At 42.4% G+C, this 27,748-nt stretch overlaps 1 protein-coding gene across 1 annotated transcript in view; it reads left to right on the forward strand.

Moving 5' to 3' along the window:
* LOC109952969 (thyrotropin-releasing hormone-degrading ectoenzyme) overlaps positions 1–27,748 on the forward strand; it is a gene marked incomplete at its 5' end in the record, with an annotated part of 66,976 nt that overhangs the window by 26,992 nt on the left and 12,236 nt on the right. Inside the window, 7 exons of the mRNA XM_020588298.1 lie at positions 1,797–1,934; positions 2,951–3,016; positions 7,719–7,784; positions 8,339–8,517; positions 16,368–16,456; positions 20,832–20,965; positions 21,051–21,106. Coding sequence (XP_020443954.1) covers positions 1,797–1,934; positions 2,951–3,016; positions 7,719–7,784; positions 8,339–8,517; positions 16,368–16,456; positions 20,832–20,965; positions 21,051–21,106 — 728 coding nt within the window. The remainder of the gene's footprint in view (positions 1–1,796; positions 1,935–2,950; positions 3,017–7,718; positions 7,785–8,338; positions 8,518–16,367; positions 16,457–20,831; positions 20,966–21,050; positions 21,107–27,748) is intronic.

Consider the following 27,748-nt stretch of genomic DNA (forward strand, 5'->3'; position numbering starts at 1 on the left):
CCAACCCATTGTCTTGTCTTAACTTGCATTCAAAGTGGTTTTAAAATATCTTAAATCGAACGCGATGAAACTTATAGAAACATAACCGTGTTCGATGACACTGACATGAGGAGAAAGATGGAGGGAGCAGGGGAGGAGTGACGGGGTGGAAGTGTGTGTGTGTGTGTGTGTGTGTTTATGCTGTTGGCCTATTAGCCGCCCTCCACATGTGAGTCCATCTGGTTGATAATGACCATATGGACCCTCTCTCTCTGCGGGTGATTGAAAGTCTCTGTTAATTAGAGCTGATGTCTCATTTAGTCTCATGTATTTCTCACTGAGATATATTGGTTTCATCTAAATGTGCCATTTAATGAATTAACTAATTGTGTAATTGGCGGTGACGTCCCTTGATTCTGTCTGTTTTCATTTGTGTTTCTGTTGACTTGAAGATGAGAGAAGCGGTGTGTCTTTACCCAGGAGTTAGCCCAGTCCTTTGAGGAGAGATCATTCCATCCAGGAATCAGTCCGATTCGCTCTTTTTCTATCAACCCAGAAAAGACATAAGTCCAATCAGTTGAGAAGGTTTTAATAGTTCTAGAATTGGTTGTTCTGTATATCTAAATGATGTTTATCTTCCTGTACGTAGACATGGCATCTACCATGAAATAATGTGATCCCTGCAAGAACTGTAAAATCTGAATCTTCCTGTTGATTCTGATGCTCATTACTAAGTTAATATCTTGAGAAACTTTAACTAAATGTAGATTCATTAAAACACATCTACTGACTTTAATCCATGTATTACACAGATCCCACAGTAGGCCAAGAATTAACCAGATCCCAGGAGATACTGTTAATTTTAAAGAAAGGCTCCAGTTCATTTTGTTCATTAACAGATGCATAAGACAACATTTCAGTTGCTTTACCAAGATACCAAGATGAAGGTTTATTAAAGACAAATCTCTGCAGTAATCACTGTAATCCATGAGTTAGACACAGCCACACTTCTCTGGGTTTAGTCAGGTCCCTGGAGTTATTTAGCCAGAGCTTGTTAAAGTGCAACATGTGTGCAGAAATCAATTAAAACCCTGAAACGGCAGATGCAACAAGGCAAACAGAGGGAGGGAACTAAGAAGAGGGAACAAGGACTTAAATAAGAGAGAGGAAGAGAGGAGGAGATGATAGAAGCTACAAGGCAGTGAAATAAAGACTAACCAGACTAATTAGACATGTAAACTTTTGTTAACCAAACCAACTGCTCAGCTAAATGAGAACGTGTCTGCGTTTCCTCAGACTCATTTATTTAATTTGAATCTGTTGAAAGCTGAGCTGGAAGAAAACAAACTGTAGATGAGAAAGATCACAGTGGAAAATGTTAATCACATGCTGGGAACAATTACCTGAGCACTCACCTGTATTATGGGGACTGACCTCCAGTGTGGCACAAACATCTGTTTCCATCTGGTTAAGATTTCATTTTATGGTTAGAATTTACTGGGAGTCAACACTGACAGTGAGACGTGAGTGAGCAGCTGTTTGTCTGTCAGCAGGACAGCGGCCAAACAGAGGCTTCGCCAGGCCAACTAGTCTGGGGCCGACATGTCTAATGCACATCTGTCAGAGTCCATGTGAACTGAAACGTATAACAGAGTGGAATTCTCTCTGCAGCTTGAGGCGGGTGTAGAAAACGTGAATTGGGGATTAGGTTCAAGTTTGGTTACAGGTAATTTGGTTATGCACCAGTTAATAGTCAACCTTCGGAGAACTGATGTCAGTACAATGTCTCCATAAGTGACAGATGTTTGTGTTTTCAGGAGAAGCAACGCTTTCTGACTGACGTCCTCCATGAGGTGATGCTTCTGGATGGCCTGAGTTCATCCCACCCGATCTCCCAGGAGGTGGAACAAGCGACAGACATTGACCAGGTGTTCGACTGGATTGCCTACAAAAAGGTAAGCGCCTGCTCACACCAGAAAAAACCTCATGAAACATCTTCATGAATTCTTCTTCTAACTGTGGAAGCTTGGGCTGCGTCCACGTCCCAGGCCTCAACGCTCAGACCTTGTTGTGTTACTGCTTCCTGTCCGTGTGTCAGCGCCATGTACCCAGCTGTGCTGTGAACACCTCTGAGCTCCTAAACTGCCACACATGCACAGATGTAACTGAAATGTGAGCCACGTGTGCACCAGAATAACAACCAGGTCGTGTGTGTGATGGTCAAACGGCCCAGTTTCCTCCCAAACCGCTGGGTTACGATATGTTCTTCCCAGTTTGGCCTGATCAGAAGCTTCTCCATAAACGTCCTGGTCTCTCCACTGACCTTGTCGCTGTCGTTATTTATTGTTACTGGTCTATGAGGGCATGACGCCGAATGATGACGACAGGCCGTATGTGCAGAGGAGGAGACATTAAAAAGACCACATGGATTCTGATCTGACCATTCTAACAGTGCTCACACAGTCAGAGGTCAGACAAGAATCGGGTCTAGGAGCACATGGAGCAGGTGGCCCAGATCTGGTCTCAGGACATCTGGTCTGTTGATGCTGGGAGGGAAACTTTACATATGATCATTTGTTTAGGACCCCAGCTGCATGTACCCATGTCAGAGTAGCTGGTGGATCTACAGGATCAATCTATCTTGGAAACTCAGGTTTCCCACCTCGAATGGAAAATGAAACGTCCCACTTCAGCTCCTGTCTCATGACCATCCCACTTCTCTTTTGTCGAGCTGTCTGCACTTACCTGAGGAGGGCTATAGAGCATTGGATGGTGCAGCACAGCTTATGTGATAGCTTCGTCTGACTTTATGTCAGCACTGAATGAATTTGTCACTGTTCACCAGTGTTTGTGTGTATTTAGGGCCCAGAACATTCACACTCACAGTGCCAGCAGCTCTTATGCTAAAGACTGCGGGGATGTTTTCACCTGTTGCTGTGTTTCAAAGTTTATTTTCCTGTGCTGTCTGCAGGGGGCGGCGCTGATCCGGATGCTGGCGAACGTGATGGGACAGCCGTTGTTTCAGAAAGGACTCAATGTAAGTTCATGTTGTCCTGCTGTGTAGGGTTAGATATCTGGGGACAGCTGGGTGTTGCTTTAACAACAGTTGTCTGCAGCACAATATGGAAAGACTGACACAGATGCTCTGCGTGTGTGTGGCCTCATATTACTCACATTGTGGGGATGTAAACCTGTGTGTGTGTGTGTGTGTGTGTGTGTGTGTGTGTGTGTGTGTGTGCTTAGCTGTATTCTGGCTGAACCCTGGCTGTGTAGAACATACTGTGCATACAGATGGAGTGCAGATAAGTGAATTTGGCTGCAGCAGCAGTTTGAGAGAGGCGTTGCTACTTTTCCTCCTCTGTAAAACCATTTCGACATTACAGTCCTGTGACCTGAATTCAAGTTGTGCACTACTGTTTGGGTGGATCCATCTTCCAGGCAACAGATGTCATGTATACAGAATAAACAACATAACTGATTACAGTATGAACAATCAGAATGACAAAATAGTCTGTCCTCATATTTATCAGTTGAAATGCTGTTCAAAACCATCTCCACATTTCCAGGATTCTCAGTGATACTCGTAAAATAAAACCTTAGTTTAATGAGCTACCATAAACTTTATGGAATTATACTTTAGCTCTCTCACGGGGCACTTAGGGACGAGTTGATCCATGGCTGTGTAGGGCAGCGCTGCTGAAACATGTATCAGGGAGCCGGCGGTAAATTGTTCTTTAAAACTCACCCAGTTGTTTATTAACAGCTCCATTATAGCTGAATATTGAAGGTACCTTTTATTTTATTTTTTTCAAAAGGTTTGATCTGTGAAATGGAAAAGTCATAAATGTGTTTATTTTTTTACTCTCTCACACAGGAGGTAACAACATCAGTGTGTTAATGAGTGGCTGTGTTGCATTATTTATCACTGAGCTGTATGTGGCTGCGCACTGCCTCTTTGCCACTTCACACCAGTTAATGTTAGTGTCTCAGAAGAGCAAAAACTGCAGAAGAACTTGGTCAGTTAAGAGCAGTTGTTATCCATTAAAATGGAAGAAATCAGTTGTCAGTTACTTTAAAAATGGTGTGGTATGATGTAAGGTGGAAGTGAGTTAAATATAGTTTATGTTCTGAATATAATCGTGGAAATGTGCATGAATCCCCTGCACACACACACAGACTATGTCCTGGTTTTCCTGCAGAAACTGTCAGTGACCTGGATCACACTGAGAACCAAACGCTATAAAAAGCCGTGCTGATCCAGCAGGAGAACACACAGACAATACACTGTGTGTGTGTGTGTGTGTGTGTGTGTGTGTGTGTGTTACAGGTCCATGTACCTGTACAGTGTGCTGAACATAAGCTGAGAAGAACATTAGTTTTATTCCTCAGTTGTGTAAAAATATCTTGGGAAAATATTTTATTCAGTAGCTCTCTTCATATTTTCATAGACTTCCACAAGTGTAACCTCATTCCTAGTGCATTTCTACTCATCTGGTGCTTAGTGAGGAATATACCGGTAGCATGTAACAAACCAGCTGTGTCGACACATGAAGTCGTGGTGTGACAGGAGCCTTGGGAGAAATCACTTAGCCAAAGCACGATGCAGAGTCACAGTGATTCCCACATGATGAGTTACATGTGTTTTTAAGCCTCTGTTGATGAAATGCATTAATGAATCAGTGATGGAGGCGTCCATAGCATTTACAGTTCTCTTGTTAGACTCTGTCATAAAGCACGATAACCAGGTTCATCATGTGCTGTGTCCAGTTTGACAAGCTTTTGTTTACATAGCGTGCAAAGGAAACAAGAGTCTGCACAAAGTAAAAGTCACAGTGGCCAGAGGAGGAACCTGGAGGATGGAGGTTTGCCGGTCCTCACTAAATCTGTGTCAGTGACACACAAAGAGATTTCCTTTAAGTTATTATCACTCACGTTTGTCTTTGACATACAGAACGCTTGTTATCGCTGCAAACAAGTTTAGGTCTCATGCTCTTAAAACTTGTTTGTACTGGAATCAGGAGCCGTCTCCGCGTGTGGGGGCGTCTTATCTCCGATCATGTCAGTGTTAGTGAAGGCGACAGATTCATCCTTCTCAAAGCCACACACACACACGGTGTTATCTCGTGTGTTATCTTGTTGCAATAAAGAGCTTCTTCTTGCCTTATCAGCGACCGTACACACCCTGACAGCATCTGACTGTGTGTGAGGAAGCCAGGCACACACTCACAGAGGAGAGTGTGTCACTGAGCAGCACATTACCGTAGAGCTCTGTCTCTGCAGGTGTTGTGTGGCGTCTTCTACCATTCTCTGCCTTTTCCTAGTTGTAATATAAACTGAACCATTCACCGACCTCCCTGAGCTGCTATAAGCCCCAATCCACTGCAGCGGGAGTGGGTTTCTGCTGACAGACAGGGATCAATCAGGTGCAGCCGTCACTGAGAAATTACATGTCAAAAACGAAACCACCGCACTGCTAAGCCCCTTGTGAACTCTCTGGGAGCTTTTCAAGCTTCACCTTGTTCATTAGCTTAAAAATATAGCTTAGAGTGTTGAAGCCTCAGCAGCACCCTCTGGCTCAACACAGGAGCTGCAGCCGCTGCACCACGGGCCCTGCTGGCTTGTTATGCCACCGAGCCTCGACTCCACACTGTGAAACATTAGTGTAAACACACAACACTTCAGATGCCCGGGAGTGATGTGGTGTTAAATCTTTTCTGTGTTTGCATATTGTACTGTGGCCTGTCTGTGCAGATTCTCAGTCATCTAGGTCATAGTAAACTGAAAAAACCTTGGAAAAATCAACTGGACTTAGATTTCTAGATCGAAGACGTTTCACCTTGGATGAGAGGCATGTCATCTCTGCAGCTGTATCTCTGACATGTGCAACCAGTTCACAGCATCAGTTTGTTTGGCAGTAAACATAGTGATAATAAGCTCTGTTCTGAACCATCTGTCTGATTTGTTCAGTGATGCAGTTTCATTCATTCAGAAGGAGAAACAAGGTGTGTGACCCCAGCACAGCTGTGCGTCTAAGGCGACTTAGTGAAATAACAGCTCTTAATCAGCCCTCGCAGCTGAAACCACGGCTTCTCTGTCAAATGAAAATACTACTGTAAATAAGTAAAATATACAACTAGTCCCACCCTGCAGAAACTGGCTGACATGAATGAAATGAAACAGAATGGCAGAGGGAGGGGGTTTGGTGGCTGATTGTGTGGCTGCACAAAGCACACAACTGGGGACCAGGGCCAGTACTTAACCAAGATCACAGTCTTTTCTCTGTCCTTAAATGAATAGCTTCACTTTTAAGGAAATTAGCTTATTTGCCTTTTTTTGTTTGGGCTAAACATTAGAAGAGAACATCAATAAGATCAATACCACTGTTCAGTAAACACGAAGCTACAGCTCGGCTGGAAATAAAGACTGTAAACAGTGGGAACCGGCCGTTTTCTGTCCACAGGCACCTCTGAAGTTCATTAATTAACATGTTATTTTATGAAAAATGAAAGTATAGTGTGGTTTTCCAGGCGGTTATGTCGTCTCTCTGACCAGCAGACTCTCCAGTGCATCACTGTGAGAAAATGGCTCCATGACATTAAAATCACAATTTGTTGCCTTTACACAATCTGTGGCTCTAAACGTAGGAAGGCACCTTTCTAAAAATGGGCTTTTCAAAGTTCACTATAAAAAATAAAAACTGAAAATCAAACCAAATTTAAGGAAGAATTAAAACATAAATTTAGAACAGGTCACAGGAAGGCCAGTCTGTGTTTTAAGAAGCCGACCTGATTTCTCTGCCCACACATGCTCAGTCTCTTCTGTTTTCAGTCCAGACTGTGTTTGTGGACCTCAGGGAACAGGCCAGCACGCACAGGGTTAAAGGTCTGAGATGTGGCTCGGAGCCAGGCCTGCCTTGGCTTTAAAAGTAATAATTAAAATTTTAAAATCAGTCCTGAAACTAACTGGCAACCTGTGCACAGACGCTGAGACGGGTGTTGAAGCTGCAGACAGAAAAGAGAGTTGCAGTAATCGAGGCGATATGAAATGAAGGCAGGGATAACGGATTTATGGCAGACATGAGTGGTTTGACCTTTGAGATTCTCCCATGTTGATGGAAACCAGACTGTACTGGTGAATTCATGTGACTAGTGAGGCCAAGGTTGCTGTCAAATAAAACACCAAGACACCACATGGGGATGAGAACCAAGTTTCTCTGTAACTTTCAGATTAGCGACTCAGGCTTGGTTATCTAGTTATGTAGGAAAATGTCATCCACACGCTCGCCTGTTCCTCTGGACACAGCCAGGCTGTTTTGTGGCTGGAGCTTTATGTCGCCAACGTTTCAAACACAACTGGCCTTTCTCAAGGCAAATCATACACCTACATGCTGTGGGACACTTGTGTTTGACTTGTCTTGACAAAGTCCAGTTGTGGTGAAACATTGTTTATTATGAATAAATCACGGACGCTTAGTGTGCGGTCATCTCGACGCGGAACCTTCCTGCACACGGACATGAGAGTGGTAAAGATCTTTTCATCTGACTTCCAGCAAGAATCAGGTCTAACTGCTCATTGTCTGCAAACGACCATGAAACCCAAGAAATGGTGCCAGTGACTGAGTGCAGACGCACTGGAAGTGAATGCTTTGTCATCATGTAGATAAAGGTTTAGTCCAACATCGAGCCGGTGTTGTCTGCGTTCTTCAGCCTTGTGGACTGACCTGTTGTTGTTGTTTTCAGGATTATTTGCTGAGTCACATGTACAGCAACGCAGCCAGGAACGACCTGTGGAGTAAACTGTCTCAGGTAACACTCACCCGTCTGCCTCTCCGCTATGTGAACCTTCTGTCAAACAAAAACAGGGATTCAAACCTGTAACTCTTCCATATTGGGCAGTGATACAACAGCCAGGCTGCCTGAAGCTGTTAACTATTTAACTAAGCGGTTCTGATGAACGCCAGAGAGATGCTCATTAAGGCCGACTTAATGAAACAGCGACAGTAGTAGTGTTGTTGCCGTGGTAACATGATTGGCAAGTGGAGATGAGGCTTGTTTTTACTTGTTTGTCCTGCGCACAAGAAGCTTCTGGAAAGTTGTCACTTTAATTTGATTCATCTTTGTTAGCGCTGCTCGTTATACTGAGATTGCTCTTTAATTAGCTGCCAGCCAATCAGAATTGTAATTACCTAAGAGGTAGTCATCTTTTTCTAATTAACTGACCTTGAGCTAAATGTTGGTCATAGACTTACCAAGATATTGATGAGTTGTCAGGATGGATAATGACTTCATTAATAGTGTAAACAGTTATTAATTAGCTAGTGTAAATTGCTCATTGATTTTTCATACGTTGTGTTGCCTAGGCCATGCGTTCGGAGGGGCGGGACATCGACATCGGAGAGATGATGGACAGGTGGACTCTACAAATGGGCTACCCTGTTGTCACCATAAGCAAGAACCAATCAGAGCAACTCCCTACTCATTACATCACTGTCAGCCAGGAGCACTTCCTGTATGGACAGGAAGTCAGAAACAACAACAGGTTAGATTCTGCCTAAATCTGCCTTTACAAGAGCAGCATTTAAAGCAAACATCAGAAGTCTGTCAGGTTACCATTGTTGACTTTTGACATTTCAAGCATAGTGTTGTAGTGTAGCCATTAAAGGAAAACTTCAGACTAAGACACAACATGTGTGACTCCACTGCTGTTCTCTCACAACAGTCTCCAGCTGCTGTAGCTGAAGTCAGAACAAACTTGTGATTTAGCTGGAAAGATGACTTAGCAAACAGGCTAATGTGGCACAGATCATGCCAATTGCTACTGTAACATTACCACCGAGATTAGCCGACGTATTTGAACAGCAACATACAGATCATAATGATTTTCAGTGGCACATAGCAAACAGTTTACCTGCCCGTTCAGCAACCTCCCGTTTAAGTCTCTCCACCTTTGTTTACACAGGCCTCTGACCTTGCACTTCTTTTTCCGTCTTTGTTTTTCTGTCTTTCTCCTCAGTTTTTTAGCAGAGTGGAAGTGGTAGAGCTACTTTTTCATCCATCTCTCTTTTTCAGCTGCAGTAATGTTGTGAATTTTCCAAACTTGGAGTGGAAACAATCTTTAAAATGAGCAAGACTCTCTGAGCCAAAACAAAATAAAGTCACAATAAAACCTACTAAGCATCTAGAGTTAGTGCACAATCATTTGGCATCAGCCTCTGTTACTGGAACATTGTGAACACCGAGACACTTGGCAAAGGTCAGGCAGGTGGTCTATAAGTGCAGGACTCTGGGAGTCCATGTGGACGCCTACACAGAGCATCCAGTAAATTACAAATATAATATTTCACCGGGATGATACGTGAGTTGCATTCACATGTCCTCATTTGAAACCGCTGGAAGTTGCAGCAACTCCAGATTGACTGACACTGTTTTCATCCACAGACTAACACTATGATTAACAGCTGTGACACGGCAGGAAAATGTGATGTTTAAATGCATGAGTTCTCATTATTAGGTGTGTGTTGTGATTTAATAACTGTTTAGTACATCACCTCAAGAGAGACTTTTGTTTAATCTTAGAGGCGGAGCCTCATGATCCCGTTGTTTGTACATCCTGACCAGATGTGCTCCCTAGAGGGTGAACCCTAATAATTGATTTTGATTGATTGGTGGGCCAGTACACTTTCCCTCCACTGCCACCAACCAGGATGAACTTTACATTGTTGTGAATGCTACAGCCTCTAGGGGGCGCTAAGCGGCCTTTAGACCCCGTACACTTACCTCCGTCTGTTCTTCTGGATCCTGGTGAAAGGTTCTGTTTCACACGTGAGTGAGCACTGCGTTTGTCTTCTCACTGATCACGCTGCAGCTTCAGTTTTTCTTCACCTTCTTTAACACCTTTACATCATTTATATTTCATCTATATTTGATTCACACGATGTTTTATTCACATCCTTCACAACCTCTGGAGTTTATTCCCTTCACTTTTCTATCGACCCACTTTCTTCTCCATCAATACTTCATCAGCTCCTTTCCTCTTTTTTCACCTGCTGTTCACAGCTTTTCTTTCCAGGTCTTTCTTTCATTTCATTCTGCCATGTTTTCTGCTGTAGTTGACATTTACAATCATTCTAACCCTCTCAGCTTCACACCAAAGTTTCTTTGCATTTCTTATTGTGTTGCTTTTCTCCTCTGCTCTTTGTTCTACTTTCATCTGGAGTCTTTTGTGTTTCACTTGAGCTCCTCTGCTCAGATTCGCTCCCAGCATCTCGTCAGCTGATGAACTGAGGCCGTTTGTTTTAGGTGGAGTTAAGATTCTCAGACGCTATGTAGTCCCGGGGTGTTATGCTTTTGGATGAGCCATTGTCATGGCCGAATGCAGCAGCGGCAGCCGATTGAAACAGAGGCCGACGCCGCCGCGTGTGGAGCCTCCTCCAGAAGCACAGCAGTGCCCCACTGTGCCACACACTGTTGACTAAGAGCAGCAGATCTCTTTTTGGTGGTGAGATGTGACAGTTATCAGCCCATATCTGAGCGGCCCAGTGTGTCTAAAGTGCTCCAGCCACAGCTGTTACACTCAGGGTGGCTGATGTTGTGCTGTTGTATTACTTTTCATCAGGAGATTTGCTGCAAGTTGTAGCTGTATGGTAGAGCTCAGGCCGATGCTACGGAAGGTTTCACATCATGTCCCCAAATGGTTGATTAAGGTGTCACACAGTGTCAGGCAGGCCCCTGCTGTTGTGTGTGTGTGTGTGTGTGTGTGTCAGGCAGGCCCCTGCTGTTTTGTGTGTGTGTGTGTGTTTAATCATAGCTTGTTTGTTTGGATTTCCTTTGCATTACTGTGCCCCGAATATTAAGTCAAGAATTCTTGAATATTGATTTTTGCATGTTGCGTTCAGTTTAGGTTTCCACTATGCTGTTTCAGGTCACGTCTGAAACTCTGGAAAACTCCCTCTGAAGTCACAAGAGGTTTGATACAGTTCTACTCCCCATCACCTGGAAGCAGAGTTTGAAAAATGGGTTCCCCTTTAATTTAAAACTTGTTCTTAACCCAGAGAAAGACACCTTGCAATTCTCAAGAGCACAGAGCTTTGATGTTCTTACTCCAGTTAATGTCATAGATACAGTAGAGCATTATTTGTACTTAGGAGTTTACAAATTTACAGCAGATTAACCTACAAAACTCACAATGAACACCTTCCTCAAAGCCTGAAAATTCATAAGCCTTGTTTCCCCTTTCAAACAGTCAACCCACCACACTATCTGCACTGGTTTGACATATCCTGTGTGCTCAGGCTACCAGCTCTGCCCTTAAACCACTGGGCACCATCTGTGACAGCACTATTCAGTTCATTACTACAGTCAGCTGCTGCACCCACTGCTGTGAGTTATGTGACAGCAGCAGCACACCTGTGTTTTCAGGCAGCTAAGAACCAGGGTATGTTAGCTTTAAAAGTTCCTCACAGCAGCTCTGAACTGGGACACAGGTTTCCAGTAACATGCACACAGGTTTTCCTTACTGATACGTTTGTAATGCCGTGTATAGGACGTTTATCTCAGGTGCCTCTTTCCAAAGAGATCTGCAGATGAAACCAATCAAACAGCCAATCAGCTGCCACTAAATACCTGACACGCGTTTATCTCTCTCTTTAAAAAATGATTTTGGTTTGAAATTAAGTTTTTTAGTTAAATAATATACAACTTTTTTCTTCTCAAACTTTATGTTGAATTTCAACTTTAAGTGTTAAGGTGACATTGATCAGTTTATTCTTATCAAACATTTACATCCCTCTCTTCCTGCAGTTCTCTGGCTGTTTGACGGAGACGTTTCAGCTCCGTGTCTTTTATTTTCCCACCATCAAACAGCTGACACAGTGAGGGAGGTAAATGCCTTTTAAAGAACTGAGCCGACAAAGAGCGACAAGGAGAAACTAGAGGACAGCTGAGCCAATGACAAGGTCGAGCTAATGATACTGAAAATAAATCAAACAGGATTTCAGACTGCATTTAAACACGTCACATGTCATCTCTGTGATAGCACAAAAAAGAAAAGAAGCTGTCAGGTCACAGGTAAACAGGACAAGTGGTGTCTGAAACAATGAGCTTTAATGCTAAACAGGACAGTTATTTTAGTCCACAGGAGCACAGTGGTGAGAAAGTAAGGTTTTCTGCCTTTCTGAAGCAGATGTCAGGTGTTTGGCACAATAATTATAATGTAGAAAAACAGTTTGACATAGAAACAAACACAATGCCAAACTACAGCAAGTCAAAATATCTGTCATTAACAAATAAACACTGGAAAACTGTCAAATCAGCAACATGGTCTAGTGCATTTACTATGCAAGAGTCAGAGTCAGAAACCCTCCTCGTGCTCAGAGTCATAACACACTGAAATCAGTCAGTGTGACTTCCACTTCCTGAGGATGTCATTATCTCCACTGTCCGTCGAGAATAAACATCCATAAATCCTCTGATACATCAGAGGGAAATGATGCTGCAGAACTTCCCTGACAATCATCAGTGACAGTTGTCCGCTCATCCACGGGTGCACTGCGAACAAGAGCTGCTAATGGCTAATTCGGCTAAATTTACCAGGACCAGTTTTATAAAATGTAAACAGATATAGGTTTAGCACCTGTCCTGTTGCCCTCCCTTTTTGTGTGTTTGTTATGTGTAAATTAGAGGCATCCATGCCCGCTTGATCCTGTCCCGCAGTCAAGCTACAGAAACACCACCATCATCTGCTGTCAGTCACTACAGGCAGGATTTAGTCTGAGAAGCTCACCCCCCTGTCTCTCATTTATGTAAACACAAGTAATGATCATTTGTGACGCTGTGCTCTATTGTTGTGCTTAGTACACAGTGTTAAGTATTGTGTTGCAGGCTGTGGAGTTAGCCTGCCCTCTAACGCATTCACGTATAGCTGCTGGCTTGTCTAGCTACACGGGGCTTTAGAGATGCTACTTGTGTTTGGCTGGGTCAGCTGAGATTACCAGTACCAGAACCTGATGTTACAGCAACACATCTGATGAGCCTTCACAGCACCTTGCTCTCCTCGTCTAAACATCATCATCTATCTGATTAGCAGCAACCTTTTGTCCTTGTTCACACAAAAGTCAAATTTCACACAGCAGCTTTTCTTTTGGAGCCACATTGAAGCACCAGGATGTCACTCTGCTCACAAGCGAAGCAGCCAGTTCACAGACAAGCAGTAGATAATTGTGGCTCTGATAATTACTGGGGTGGAGGTGAAAAACTAGCCACTGGCTCGCTGCAGATTGGGTTCAAATTGGTGACCAGGGCAGGTGATGTTAGAGAGAGGTGGCTGCTGGTCCCTTGTAAGCTCCTCTTTGAGATTCTCCACACCCCCCATCTGCTGGATGGGGTCATCGTCAGGCTGCTATTTCACCTGGATTTGAGACATGACAAGTGTAGACGAGGTCAAAATGTTGTTTAATGGAGGAAGGTGAGGAAGACGAGGGACAGACAGAGGTGAAGGGCTGTGTAAAGAGTTTCAGTGTGTGTGTGTGTGTTTCTGCCACCTTTGATGAATAAACCATCAGCTGACACACACTCACACTGTTGCCTAAAATAAACAGTCTTCATTTTGATCAAATATTAATAAACACATTCTGCGGTCCATACTGCTGACTCGCTGTGATGAAGTGTGTTTGTGTGTATGCGAGTGTGCGTGTAATTGAGTTCCTGCCAGTCACGCTAATATAAATATCAGATTAAATATTTGGATGCTATGCAGCCGTATTGATCCACGGGGGCCACAGGGACAAGATGGCTGTTATGGGAATGGTAAATAGGGTTTCTCTGGCTGATTGTGTTGCAGTGACCCCTACCCTACACACACAGACACACGCTGTCTCCTGTGTGTAAAGCTGATTGTGTGCTGTCTGTAATTAAAAACCACTTTAAGTGAAATATGAATCAGTTTAATAAAATGAGTCCAATTAAAGGCCGAGCTTCAGAGGGTCTCACTGTAACAGCTCTTTTATTAGTGCCATTAGTACCGGCATACAGTAGTAGTTCAGATTAAATGAGGCCAGTGCATTGTGTGTGTTTTAACAGCATCTAGTGGTTACTAACAAAAAGCCTCAGAAAGCTCTTTGTTCCTAAAGAGCTTTACAGTCACTGACTTTGCCCGTCACAGTTTTACTTACAGTAAAAACTCAGTGTGGTTTTCAGACGAGCAGAATAACAGACAGCCTGTGACATTGTTGTTGGTTTTGGCCTGTGACATCCAGACTCAGTGTGGTTTTCAGATGAGCAGAATAACATACGGCCTGTGATGTTGTTGGTTTTGGCCTGTGACATCCACCTTAAACAACATCTTCTTCATTTGTGTCATATTTGACACAACATTAGAATCATCCTTCTCAAGAGTCATAACCATTGATATATAAACCATGAACATGACATCAACACTTCACTCCACTGTGCTAAAATGAAGCCAAAATATTGAGTACGTCGGCCGCCGTCTTGCTTTTTTACAACCAGGTTGTGCGCTGTAGCAACCAAATAGCTGAGTGACAGCATCAGCCAATGTGTCAAATCAACCAGCAATACACCCCTTTTTATATCATTACATAACTTATTAAAAACCAGAGAAATGACCACCTGTCACACTCAGGGAGATAACATCTACCCGAAACCAAAGAAGGCACAACTGGGGAAAGCTTATCTGATTTGTACTTTGAGCTTTTAGTTTGTCCTGTCCATTATGCTAACATGGAGGACGCAGGATTTATGACCTGTACTGCAACCAGCCACCAGGGGGCAATCATGCTTGGTGTGGACTTGTGTTAGTAGTAACCTTTCCCATTTCCTCTCTGTCATGTCGCATTCAGATGGTGTGGAAAAAAAGCAGCCCTCTTCATTCACTTCTATGGGGATAGCATTCATCGCAGAGATTGTGTTCACCATAGGGGGGCTCCAGCAGAATGATGCAGCACCATATGGCAAAAAAGGTGGATCTGATTCAACTTTCACCAGATGGTAACATCAATCTGCAAAGACGCTGCATTCACCAATAATGTAAAGGGGAGGATCTGGATGTGGACGCCCATGGAAAGAAGACTCTTTCGTTTACCTTGTTAGCATGAGCATTCACTGCTATTCACTGTCAAATTTGGGCCACAGCTAATGCACCATAACAACACACCATGCATTTTCATTAGTACTGGATGTTAAACAGTGTTTTTTTAATCAATGCCGACACACTGGTGGTAGAATTGGTGCAAATGTAGAGTAGGCTACGTTAGCAGCATGGCTAACCAAAACACAATGTAAGTTCACAGGCTTGAAATGTGAATGAAGCCACTCACATCAACTCATCACAACCTGCTGTATCGTACACATCTACAACACTCCACCTGAAACATCCCACCCCCACCAGCAAAGTCTTGTGAATTAAAACACAGCAGGGAGTTGTGTTTTTGCCAGATCAATGTGAATGTACAGTAAGTGTGTACAGACTCTAGTGAGTCCTGATCCTGATTATTTATTTGCCCCTAGCCTGAACTGTTGTACTTGCTGAGAATCAACCTGCTCCCGTCCATGTGACTACAGCTTACAGTAGCCTGTTCCCTACTCCAGCTAGTCTGCATGCTTAGTAGCCACTCTGTGTTCAGTGTTTTACACTTGTTACCAACCACTATGATTACCTGTTTTTTCATATAAGCTGTATTACTGTACTCTCTTGTACTTACCCGAGTTAGCCATGGTACCATGTATTTACCTGAATCAGTTACCGTTCCTGTATTAATTGTGCAAAGCCTTGTGTCACCCTGTTACCAGTACTCCAGTTAGTATTGCTAGTAAAGTCCTGTTTTCCCCTCAGCTGTGCATCAGGTCCTCTAAATTACAGTTGTGGCAGTTCTGCTGAGTTTCTCCTGAGTCATTCTGTCTGTCTCACTGCTATTCAGAAACAATGTCACTCCTAAATGTCAGCCTTGTTTAGGCGCAGGAGTGATGCCATTTTCAGATAAATGAATTGTTTTTTCAAAGAGTTTATGATGCAGGTAGGTCTAAGGTTCTTCTCTCATAAAGTAAAGAGGAATTTATGTATCTTTCAGCCGATCTGAAAATGTTAAAATCACCACAAACAATTTTGACTGGACAGCATATTAACCTCTGGCTCTCTGGAAAAGACAATAACCTTCAGGCACTTCCACTTGACTGATGTTTGCTACTGCTGTAGCTATTACACTCGCACTTTCTGTCTCTGCCTCTGTCGCCCACTCCATTTCCAGCTGACTGATGTTGAATGATCATGGCTGACCATCACTCTCACTCTCTAATGTGTCTCTATCTGATAACTGAGGCAATAAACCCCAATCCAATTCCACTGTTCATTACTGACATCACTCTCCCTCTCTGTAGTTTACAGTGGCAGGTCCCACTGACAGTTGCCGTGGGGAACACGTCCGCTGTTTGTTCAGAGAGCCTCATCTGGATCAACAACAAGACAGGTACAGTACTGCTGGTATGTTTCAAGTACTATTAGAAGATACTGCTTTGTACTGCTCTGAGATCTGATATCAGTTTATTTTTTCTGGTGAGGGTTTAATTATCTAGTTACCTTGAGAAAAGTAGCTGTTAACTTGGGATTATTTAGTGATGTTAATACAGAATACTGGCGTCCCTGGTAGGCTAGTGGTTAAGGCGCAGCGCTCTCACTGCTGCGGTCCGGGTTCGAGTCAGGGTTGCGTCGGGAAGGGCATCCAGCGTAAAACACGTGCCAAATGTCAACATGCAAGTCGTTAGTGTGACGATTCGCTGTGGCGACCCCTAAACGGTAAAAGCCGAAAGTGACTTTCTTTCTTAATACAGGATACTGTCTCTTGATCACAAATTAATTATTTCATCCAGAGATGTGACTTGAAGGTAACTGACTGGGAAATGAAACTCACAGGTATATTCCTTTGAAGAAAACTGTGTCTATCAGTGCTGGGAGTAAACCTCACTCCCACTTCTGTTTGTGGAGAATGAAGTCTGTTCTGGTTTTTCAAAATAAAGCTATTTTCTTCTTTAGAAATCAGTTAAAGTCAGGATAAAGTGGAAATAAATTTGTATTCTGAGTTTGTCACACCACAGGAAGATGTTATTAACCACCCAGATAAATTTGAATGATTAAAAAGATCACCAGCTATATAAAATTGAATATTGGGGGAGCTAAAATAGAACGAGTACATGAAATTAAATTTCTAGGTGTCATAGTTGATGACAAATTCTCCTGGAAATCTCATATCAGATATGTTCAGAATAAAATAGCAAAAATATATCGATATTGGCAAGGGTTAGATATATTTTGGACAGGAAAGCATTACGCATTTTGTATTCCTCATTGATTCTACCATACTTGGAGTATGGCGTTGAAAACTGGGGAAACACATACAAAAGCTCACTTCAACCATTGTATATATTACAAAAAAGAGCGATAAGAATTGTGCATAAGATGGGGTATAGGGATCACACCAATGTAGCTTTCATACAGTCTAAATTGTTAAAATGTTTTGATTTAGTGGGATATAAGACTGCTGTGTTTATGTATAAAGCCAGGAACAATTTATCACCTGGTGGAATTCAAAAACTATTTAATGAAAGGGAAGGGGGATACAATTTAAGGGGTCAGTTAAATTTAAAAATTCATGCTATACGTACAACCAAAAAAAGATTTTGTATTTCTATAAGTGGGGTAAAACTATGGAATAATTTAAGTGTAGACATAAAAAATAGTAATAGAATTGATGAGTTTAAACATAAATATAAAGGTATGTGTCAATCAAGATATATGCAAGAACAGGCTCAATGATTAATTACATGGAACATTGTGGGTGTGGTGTAAGAATGTTAACACTGTTATATTCTTTTTTTAGTATAATACTTGTGTGTGTAGAAGTGAATCATTTACTGCTTGCAAACCAATGATGGTAAGATGATGTCATGGGGTAGGACTGGATAAGTCTGACTTCTTCCTACTCCATTCAAGCATGTACTAGGTATAAGCAAATTGATATTGGATTGTGTGTAAAAATGTGTGTTGTTATATCAACTGTTTTATATGCTTGAAAGAATAAATCAAATCAAATCAAATCAAAATTAGCTTTCAAAATCATGAAAAAATAAGTATTCTCTGCACAGAAATGCTGTGAAAATGTGCCATATGTTCTCATCATGGATGTATTAAGGGGGAACAGGAAAGATGCATTGCAGGGTGAAGACATAGCTACCTAGCAAACTGTAGGCTGTCATAGGCGTAGTAACTCACGATCAAATAGGAGAACTGGTACTAATGCGCTAGGGCTCTACAGGAGAACTTTATCAGAGACCACTGAGTCAGATTAGAAATATGGTTTTGGTGTTTATGGAGCTGCTTCTTCTTTTTGTTGGTGTTTGAATGACAGCACACTGCTCAGCTCCGACACACACACACACACACACACACACACACACACAGGGAGCAGGAGGCTGCTGTCTAGCTGTGGAGACAGGGAGCTGTATGTTTGTTAATGCTCTTACAATAAAACCTTTGAGCAAACAGCCAGTTGGAGTAATTTAGCAAAGCACCTGCTAAACAAGCATAAACTTGCAGAGAAGTGAAACTTTAAGCTTTGTCCACAGTCTGCGAGTTTGTTAGGCTAACAGCTAACAGCTAGCTGTGTTGATCTGTCCAGTGCAGCAGCAGCTCCATGGTCCGCTGTGCATCCATTATCTCCCCTCTCTCCTTCAACCAACTACAGTTGGTTCAGACCCGCTTCAACACATTCACCGTTCACGTGTTCCTACTTTTGTCATTGTTTAATACTGAGGCAGCAGCATTAATCTTATTTCTTTTAACAAACATAACTGAGGCTGTAAATTTTCATCTGTGCTCATATCGAGTGGACCTAAAAACAAATGCAGGCATAGAGCTCTGTGCACTCTAGCTTTCATAACATGAAGGTTTTCTGACATTGATAATGTGTTTAGAAACAAACCACTGTTTTTGCTTTTCCCCAACCTTCAGTTTCCTTCTGTTCTTTGAAAGTAAAGGGCAACGCACACTGGCGGTGTGTAGCTCTCGTCAAAACCCCGCACCTGTTCCTTTCTATGTTAGCCCACACATCAGTGGTGAACCACGTCAGAACAAATGAAATACTGTAATACTAGCCTGTTTCAGTAGTCCCACGTTGAATTTGCACTGCTCCCACTGAGTTTTACGGGTGACGCCCCCACTGTGTGTTGCCCTTAAGGCTCTTTCAGTTTCTAAATTTAGCAAAATAAAGCTTGTTCCACTTTGGTTTGTGGAGAACAACGCTGATTCTGTTCTGTTTGTTGGAGAAAGTACATTTCTTTCAACACGTTCTCCACCTTTGTTCTTACCCTATGGAGCCTCTCATGAATTAGCCATGGGTCATCTAAGTATGAAGCATACCTACTGTATGGGTCGTAATGAGGTGCGTACACAGTCTCCTCTGTGGTGAATACAGCTCATTTTGCATCTACTTCCTGTTGAATAAGACTCCCTATAGATTTGTGTTTGGAAAATAAACCTAATTCTGCTTTGGTTTTCAGAGAATGGAACTGTCTCCAGGTCAGTTTTTTTCAGGTTGAAAAAAATTTGCTTGCTGAAAACTTGCTGTCAGGCTGTGAGGAATAGACTGTGTTCTGCTTTGGAGAATAAAGCTTGTTTTGCTCCACATAACAACTGTGCTCAGAATAAAACCTCTCTCTCAGCTTTTGGAGAACAGAGTTCATATACATCTGTTTTTGAGAACAAAACTGTCTCTTTTTGTTTATGAAGAGCAGAAGTCTCTTAGTTTGTTCTGCTTGTGTTTATTAACATCTGACGACAGTTTAATCTCCAAGGTAAAGTATGGGCTCTGCTGCAAGAAGCACAAAGAAGGGTTTCAGACTCAAAGTGCACTTATTTCATTTTAATTTCAACCTGAGGGAAAGAATCTGAGGAAGTGGGCCAGATCGGGTCAGCAGCTCCTTCCCTTGTTCTCCTCATGTGGCAGTTGGAAAGTATAAAAACCTTCCTGCTAAAGTTTGCAGCCTGTTTTTACAGCCTCTGAGGTTGTGCTGGTTCTTGTGTGAGAGGCTGTGATGTCGCTCTAATCAACACAACCTTTCAGTGTGATGGTTGTAAAAGCGGTGAGGATCTTGCAGTTTATATTTAGTTGCTTATGTTCAGCATAGTAGATTCTCTGCTGTATATGCAGTTTTTTGTACGGTAAATGTGTTCTGAGGCATTGAGGTGCTGACGTTTTTCCATGTTTGCATCTGCTTTGCTTTTTCATCTTCACGTGTTACAAGAAATACTGTAGGTACAAATAGGTACCTGAACTTACTACAGATCAGTGCATCCTCAGTGTCACGTCATACAGGCGCTGGTAGAGGAAGTACTGAGATCTTTTACTTAAACGAAATACTCAGTTACAAGTAAACGTCCTGCATTCAAAATGTTAAGTAAAAGTATTAATGTATAAGCTTTAAAATATACTTGAAGTACTAAAAGTACTCACATTATGCAGAATGTCAAATATAACATTATTATATCACATTATTGGACTATAATTATTATGTACATCATATTTAATGTTGCAGATGCTAAAAGGGGGAGGAGCTAACTTTAACTAGCTGATAATGTGAAGTACAGCTGGGGAGTGAATTTTCCACCAGAGACAAATAAAGCCTTAGGATTATGCTCTATTTTCCTTATTAATCTTACTCTGAAAAGTAACTAGTAACTAAAGTTATAAAATTCATGTTTATCCAGTTTGGATTGCCTCGTTAAGGGATGTTCATGTGATAAACTGTTAACGCTTTGATTTACTGACTCGTTTTCCTGTTTTGCCTCAGAAACACACAGGATTGGTCAAATGGGTGAAAACACCTGGTTGTTAGGCAACATCAACCAGACAGGTTACTTCCGTGTGAACTATGACCTCCAGAACTGGAAACTGCTGATTCAGCAGCTTCACACCAACCATCAGGTAAACCTATGTTTCAGTCCATCTCTGTCTCTGTCTCTGTCTCTGTGTCTGTTACTGTCTGACTAAGTCTGTCTCTTTGTCTTAGATCATCTCTGTGGGGAACAGGGCGGGGCTTATCGATGATGCCTTTAACCTGGCCAGGTGAGTCTTGTCTTAACCAGATGATGCCTTGTTCAGAAGCAACAACAGACCTCATGCACGATTCAAATGTAAATTTCCCTGTACAGAAGAACGCAGTGCACGGACAATCTCTTCTCCACTTCCTTGTCTGTCTGAGTGATCCGTCTGTCACTCAGGCAGTGAGACGTGTGGACACAGAGGGAGCGCAGCGAGGCGTATCTATAGTGTCTGTGTGTTTTTAATGAGTGTGTCTTTGATGCGTCTGCCTCCCTCAGATATTTCTGTTTTTAATGGACTGAATGTTTTGAATGGATGGAAACAGTGCAGTGTTGTCTCCGTCCGCTGGGCAGGTGGTTTTATGCTGCTGTGCCCGTGGTTTCGCTGAGTCAGCTTTATATACAAATACTGTATACACTTAATGTGGGCTCAGTTAAGACCTATGGATTTTCCTGCACAAATTTACATTCCCACACAACGTGTTAGGATGGAGCTTTGTCAGCTGTGCAGCTGTGTGACTCAGGGATCAGAAAGTTTTCCCAAGTCTTTCTGTCTGCATGTTCTCCTTTGCATTATTTTCCTCAGTTGCTACCAAAAGATGTTTAGCACAAGCCTCCTGCAGCTTTCCAGTAAGATTTCATCATCATCTCAAACACGAGCTTTGGGGTTTGACTGAAAACACTATTTGTTTTTTAGTGACGGTCGATGACTGCGTGTTCTCCTGCTCTGGTTCCAGGGCTGAGAACCTTTTCATGCATTTCAGTTTTTACCTGCATTTCGATGGGAGGAACAAGGAGCCAAGTTTAGTTTCTGTTCTGCAGTTCAAGGTGCCAAAAAAGTCTCTAAAGCTACAACTTTTTTGCTGCTTCATTCACACTATAAGGAATCACTGGGTGCCACTAGTACTGAAACAGGTTGACCTTTCTTATCGTGTTTATTGACAATAAAAACTAATATCATCAGCTTCAGGACTGGTTTTAGGACTAGCCTGTATTGCTCCCTCCTCAGACCAACTCTCACCACTGATGACCAGGACCACCCCAAATCTGACACTTGTCCACGTCAGTCAGGTCTTTTCACCTGTCCATTTCTCCCACATCCAACACACTGTGCTCTTACCGTCTGATACATGGTCACCGCCATAAATGTCAGGTAATGCACCTCTTCTCCCAGAAAACTGTTGCTATTACAGCTGTGGGGCGGCTGTGGCTCAGGAGGTAGAGCGGGTCGTTTCCTAACCGGAGGATTAGCGGTTCGATTCCCAGCTTGTCCAGTCAACATGTTGAGGTGTCCTTGAGCAAGACACTGAACCCCCAGTTGCTCCCGGTGATGTCACCGGTTTGGGAGTGCGAATGGGTGAATGGCCGAATAATGTGAAAGCGCTTTGAGTGTGCTGTAAAAGCATAGAAAGGCGCTATACAAGTATAAGACCATTTTTTTAAGACCATCACAAATTCTTTGGTATTCTCGTGTTTATTTCTTTTGGAACACAAAAAGCAGAGGAAAAAAAAAGCCAAATCTGACCCATTCCACACAGAAAGTGGACTGGACTGAATTACTGACACCTTTTCAAAATCATCAGAAATAGTGATGCTCCTTTAATTTGTAATGAAACTCACCTGTAGCATCCAACAGGTGCTGTAATATAGAAATCACATTTGCAGCCTTTGTGTGGTGTGGACCACACTGAGCATTGAGAAAAGAAAGAAGAACAAAGAATTGTCTGAGGATTTGAGAACCACAGTAACGCCTGGACAGTCTCCAGAGATGGACACAGGGCAGGCACAGGGCGCAGCAGTGTCAGCTCCCACTATTTGTCACCATCTGAATGACAAGGGAAACTATGGTAGGAGACCCAGGGGACCCACTGCTGACACAGACATAAAGAAGCCAGACTGGAGTTTGCCAAAACTTACAGTGCCTTGCGAAAGTATTCGGCCCCCTTGAACTTTGCAACCTTTTGCCACATTTCAGGCTTCAAACATAAAGATATAAAACTGTAATTTTTTGTGAAGAATCAACAACAAGTGGGACACAATCATGAAGTGGAACGAAATTTATTGGATATTTCAAACAATCTGAAGACCACAAATGAATTCTGGGACACAATGTAGGGCCCAGTGTCAGAAAACTGGGTCTCTGTCAGAGGTCATGGTCTCACAGCAGGACAATGACCCAAAGCAGACTTCACAAAGCACCAGAAATGGTTTCATACAATGAGTTGGAGAGTTGTGAAGTGGCCAGCAATGAGTCCAGGTCTAAATCCCATAGAACTCCTGTGGAGAGATCTCAGAGCAGCAACTGCGAGAAGGAAGCCTTCAAATCTGAGACCTGGAGCAGCTGGCAGAAGGAGAGTGGTCCAAAACTCTAGTAGAGAGGAGGAAGAAACTCACTGATGGTTACAGGAAGCAACTGACATCAGTTATTTTGTCCAGAGGGTGGGCTACCAAAGTTGAGGGTGCAATAATTCTGTCCAGTCTATTTGTGGAGCTCTGTGTGGAATGGATCAGATTGGGCTTTGTTTCTGCTTTTTGTGTTGTTCCAGTGCAAACAGGAGAAATAGAGAATACCAAAGAATTTGAGATCGCAACCGTTTTCTGGGGGAAGTGGTGAATTATCTGACAGAAATTCAGGGATGCCAATATTTTTGGCCATGAATGTATTTCTGACCTTCACATGCACCATTGTTCCCTCATTAACAATGATATTTGCTTCATCTGTGAGTGACCATGATCTAAATAATAACCATCAAACACTCAGCAGATCTTCTACTCAGGCTTCCAGTCTCCTTTTCATTCCGTCGTTACTTCTGTACACTGAGAACAGTGGAGTCTTTATTCGCCTAGTTTTCACTGTACTTATTTATTTGGTTAATGAGGCACTACATACATTTTAAAAAAGACATTTATCTTCCAGATTAGTTTCTGGGTGCAGCTCCTCTGGCTCCATTATTCCTGGAACTGTGTAGTTGAAAGTTTGTTTGTCCTTTTGTTTTTGCAGCTCACAGTTCACACCTCCAGTACTTTGTTAGCACACAGCCAAGTTCAAATTAAGGCACAATGACTGAAAAACATAAGTGAATAAAACAAAGTTGACAGCTAGCAGAATTTCCCTTGAAGCAAGGCACTGATGTGAGAGATGTAGCTAGTTCCTGGGATCACTCTGTGGGTGCAGATGGTTCATTTTCAGGAGACGTTATCCCAGAGTGTCACAATCACATCTGCTCTGTGAGATGACTGTCCATGTTTCTGCATCCAGAGTATGTATGAACGCTGTGAAAAGGAATTCAAAAACAACCTGAAGCAGACTGTGATGGATGGAGGATCAGTGAAGCTGCAGTCACAGGGAGAGGGGTGGAGGAGCGAGTTGTTTTTCATCATGACATTTTTAGCCTGAAGCTTTTTGAGCTCTGTAACCAAAATCTGCTCTGACACCAGCGCTATAACTCAATCTACCCCCCTCTCTTCCTTTTTCCTGTATGTCTTCTCAGCCATCTGTCCTCTGTCATGTTGAATGAGCAACAGCTAGAGACGACTGTGCTGCCGTCCTGGGTTAGGAGCTCAGCTGGGGTTTTCAGTCCGTAGAGACAAAAGAAACACAACTACAGATCTATTAATATTCAGGCTGACAACACAAGATGCTCTTTCTTCAGCCCGCATATGTTGCCATAGTGACAGTGGCCTATTGGTAGTGGCAGGTGTGTGGGGAATCCCGCGTTCGTAGCATGCACAGTGGACATATCAAAAAACTTGGGTTAGACATGTATTTCTTTTATTTCCAGACAAAAATTCATTCTTCTATTTTTGAGACCTTCTGGGACTGATAAAAGATTTACACGTGCAAAAGAGTCTGGACAACTTCTCTCAGTCTCTCAGTATTTACACATAAATAGTTCAAAGTGTTTATTTGTCATATACACAGTCAGGAAACGTGTTTCCCTGTACAATGAAATTCTTACTTTGCCGTCCACATGAATGCCACAAAATACAAATGAAATATAAAGTAGATAAATAACACTAAATCTAAGTAACAGAATGTATGCTGAGATGCAACAATATAATAAAAAATTGTGCAAACTGAGAATGTAAACAGTACATCACGTATTTCCTGGTAATAAACTCCTTAGCCGTTTAGAAGTCTGATGGCAGAGGGAAAGAAAGAGTTTTTCAGTCTAGTGGTCCTGCATTTCACACTTCTGAACCTCCGGCCAGAGGGTAGGGAGGTGAACAGTCCATGCTGGGGGTGGGTGGGACCTTTGAGGATGGAGGCAGCTTTCCTACACACCCTGGTAAATGCTCTGCAGAGAGGGCAGTGGAGTCCTGGTGATCTTCTTCGCAGTCTTGAATGATGAATATTTAAATATATTGATGACTACCATGTCTAACAAAAAAGATGTAGTAAGTGATCATATTTGCTCTTTTCTGATGTCTGAAGTTAAGGCTTGGTTTTTGTTAGTAAACAGTGACATTTTCAAGGAGTCCGCTAAGACTGATAATCAGTAATCTAGTCAGGGATCAATATACCCATTGCAAGATCTGGAAACATGGAAACATTGCTAACAAGTCAGCAAATGTATCCAGATTATCAATCCCACTGTTTGAGGGTCAGATTAAAAGTGAACGTACCTGACAGTAATCACTGTGCCGACCCACACTGCCCAGTAGTTAAACTGTGATGGATGTTTGCAGCAGACAAGTTGGCTACTAATTTTACCTGTAACTCATAAATTACATTAAAACTAAATGAATAAAAATAAAGTTGGGAGTAAATATTAATTTTTAAAGATTTAAAGAGTTATTTTACCTGGAAGGTTTTATATGTGTTTTATTTTTGAGTGATGCAAACGCTGGGGCTTGGTCTCACAGAATAAAAGACATTGTGATTTTAATATAATGAATAACACCTGTAATAACTGGGGGTTTCATTATCTACAGTACAGTAGCTCCTCATGTTCTTTTTTGTTTGTTTTTTTCCAATTTCCCAAATCTCAAATGGTTTTGTAGAGTAAAGTATAGATATTATTACTGGCAGACATAGTGGCCAAAACTAGAAAAACTTGACTGGGACAAATAAATCAGCTGTCGTGTCATGCAATGATTGAAAATATTAGTTTTAGCACAGATACAGGTTTTGGGTGAATTTAGCTAATCTTAGCACAAAGAGGAAAAGCAAGGGGAAAGATGCAAGCCAAGCTCATTTGCAGGAAGCCTCTTCCTCACAGAGATGATAGTTCAGCATTTTTTTCCTCTGAATGTTGCTTATTGGATTCATTACAGTTTGATAGATCTTTAATCTCAGAGTTAATTTCAGTAGTGCTGATTCTTCTGCTGTTTACACTTCAATAGGCTGAGAAATCCACACAGCGCTAAATGCTTATTGGTGGCAGCAGGACCGTGTGTGTGTGGAGCTAGTTAAGCAGTAATAAATGGCTGTGTCTCTGCGAGTGTGCGCTTAAACAGTGATGGATGTTGCCGCTCTTTCTCTGGGTTCGTGTATGTGTGTGACCGCAGTAGTCCCTCGTTAGCTCTCCAGTGAGCCTCGCTAATGGCTAATGGACAAACAATTAACGAGCCCCTAATGATGTTAACGAGTGAATGAGCTCGTTAAGGCGACAACAGTGTGAGACACGCGCACAGAGACTGTAACCGAAAGAGAAAATCTATAATCTCTTCACTTATGAACCAGACAGTTTAACTCTTCCACTCCAAGTAATGTAGTTCCCAAAATGTTGAACTACTCCTTTAAAGGTTTTCAGAACATCACAGGGAAAGTGTTTAAAAAGCTACACTTTAATGACGGATCAATGTGAACTGTCTGTGTGTAACGTGGTGGCGTCCATCTGCATGGTTGTGTGGATGGCTGGTCAGGTGAGTGGTAATGTTTGGAAAGATATAAAACAGTGATGAACAACCAAACAGGCTGACAGATTAATGGCTGGATGCTGTTGCCATGGTGACCACCATCTCTCTCATCACGTTGAGTCCCATACGGATTTTAGAGCGCTTTAAACAGGAAGTCTGTGCAGGCTGCACGGATTATGGTAATGTCCCAGAGGCCAGGTGAATGATGGGAATGGAGATGAATGTGTGGAGGTTGGTCTGGTTGTTTATGAGGCAGACTATGGAAATATGATGCTCTGGAATTTAGAGTTTGTCTGCTGGCAGCTCAAGGAGTTGGAGTCTTATCTCAAACAGATTAACTTTGTGTGCAGGTCTGTCTCTCTGTCAGCCTGTCTGTGTGTCTCTGTAAATCAGAAAACAGTCCAAAAGTAATTTCAATAAAATAATAGTAGCCCGCCCCCTTCACCTCGTCTGTGTGTGTCACTTTGATTGACAGCTCTTCAGTAAAGGTCACTGCTCAGCCTCAGTCAGTCTGAAGTCTTAAATAACTGCAGCAATTTCTCACCGGTCACCTCAGCCTCTCTGCTCAATGATCCAAATCAAACCAATAAAACTAACATCACCTCTATGAGACCACTTCCTGTCCTCGGCCGCCACATTAATATTCATGAGCTGTGGGCGGGGCTGAAGGTTGAAGCAGGAAACAGGTGAATCCCCCTCCATCCACTCCACCAACCCAGAGCATCATGAATGTTAATGAATAAACAAAAGAAGCTTGTTAATATTGATGAGGCCGAGGATATAACCCATGCTGCTGAAAAGCTCC

Source organism: Monopterus albus, unplaced genomic scaffold, assembly GCF_001952655.1.
Source record: "Monopterus albus unplaced genomic scaffold, M_albus_1.0 scaffold524.1, whole genome shotgun sequence".
NCBI classification, from domain to species: Eukaryota; Metazoa; Chordata; class Actinopteri; order Synbranchiformes; family Synbranchidae; genus Monopterus; species Monopterus albus.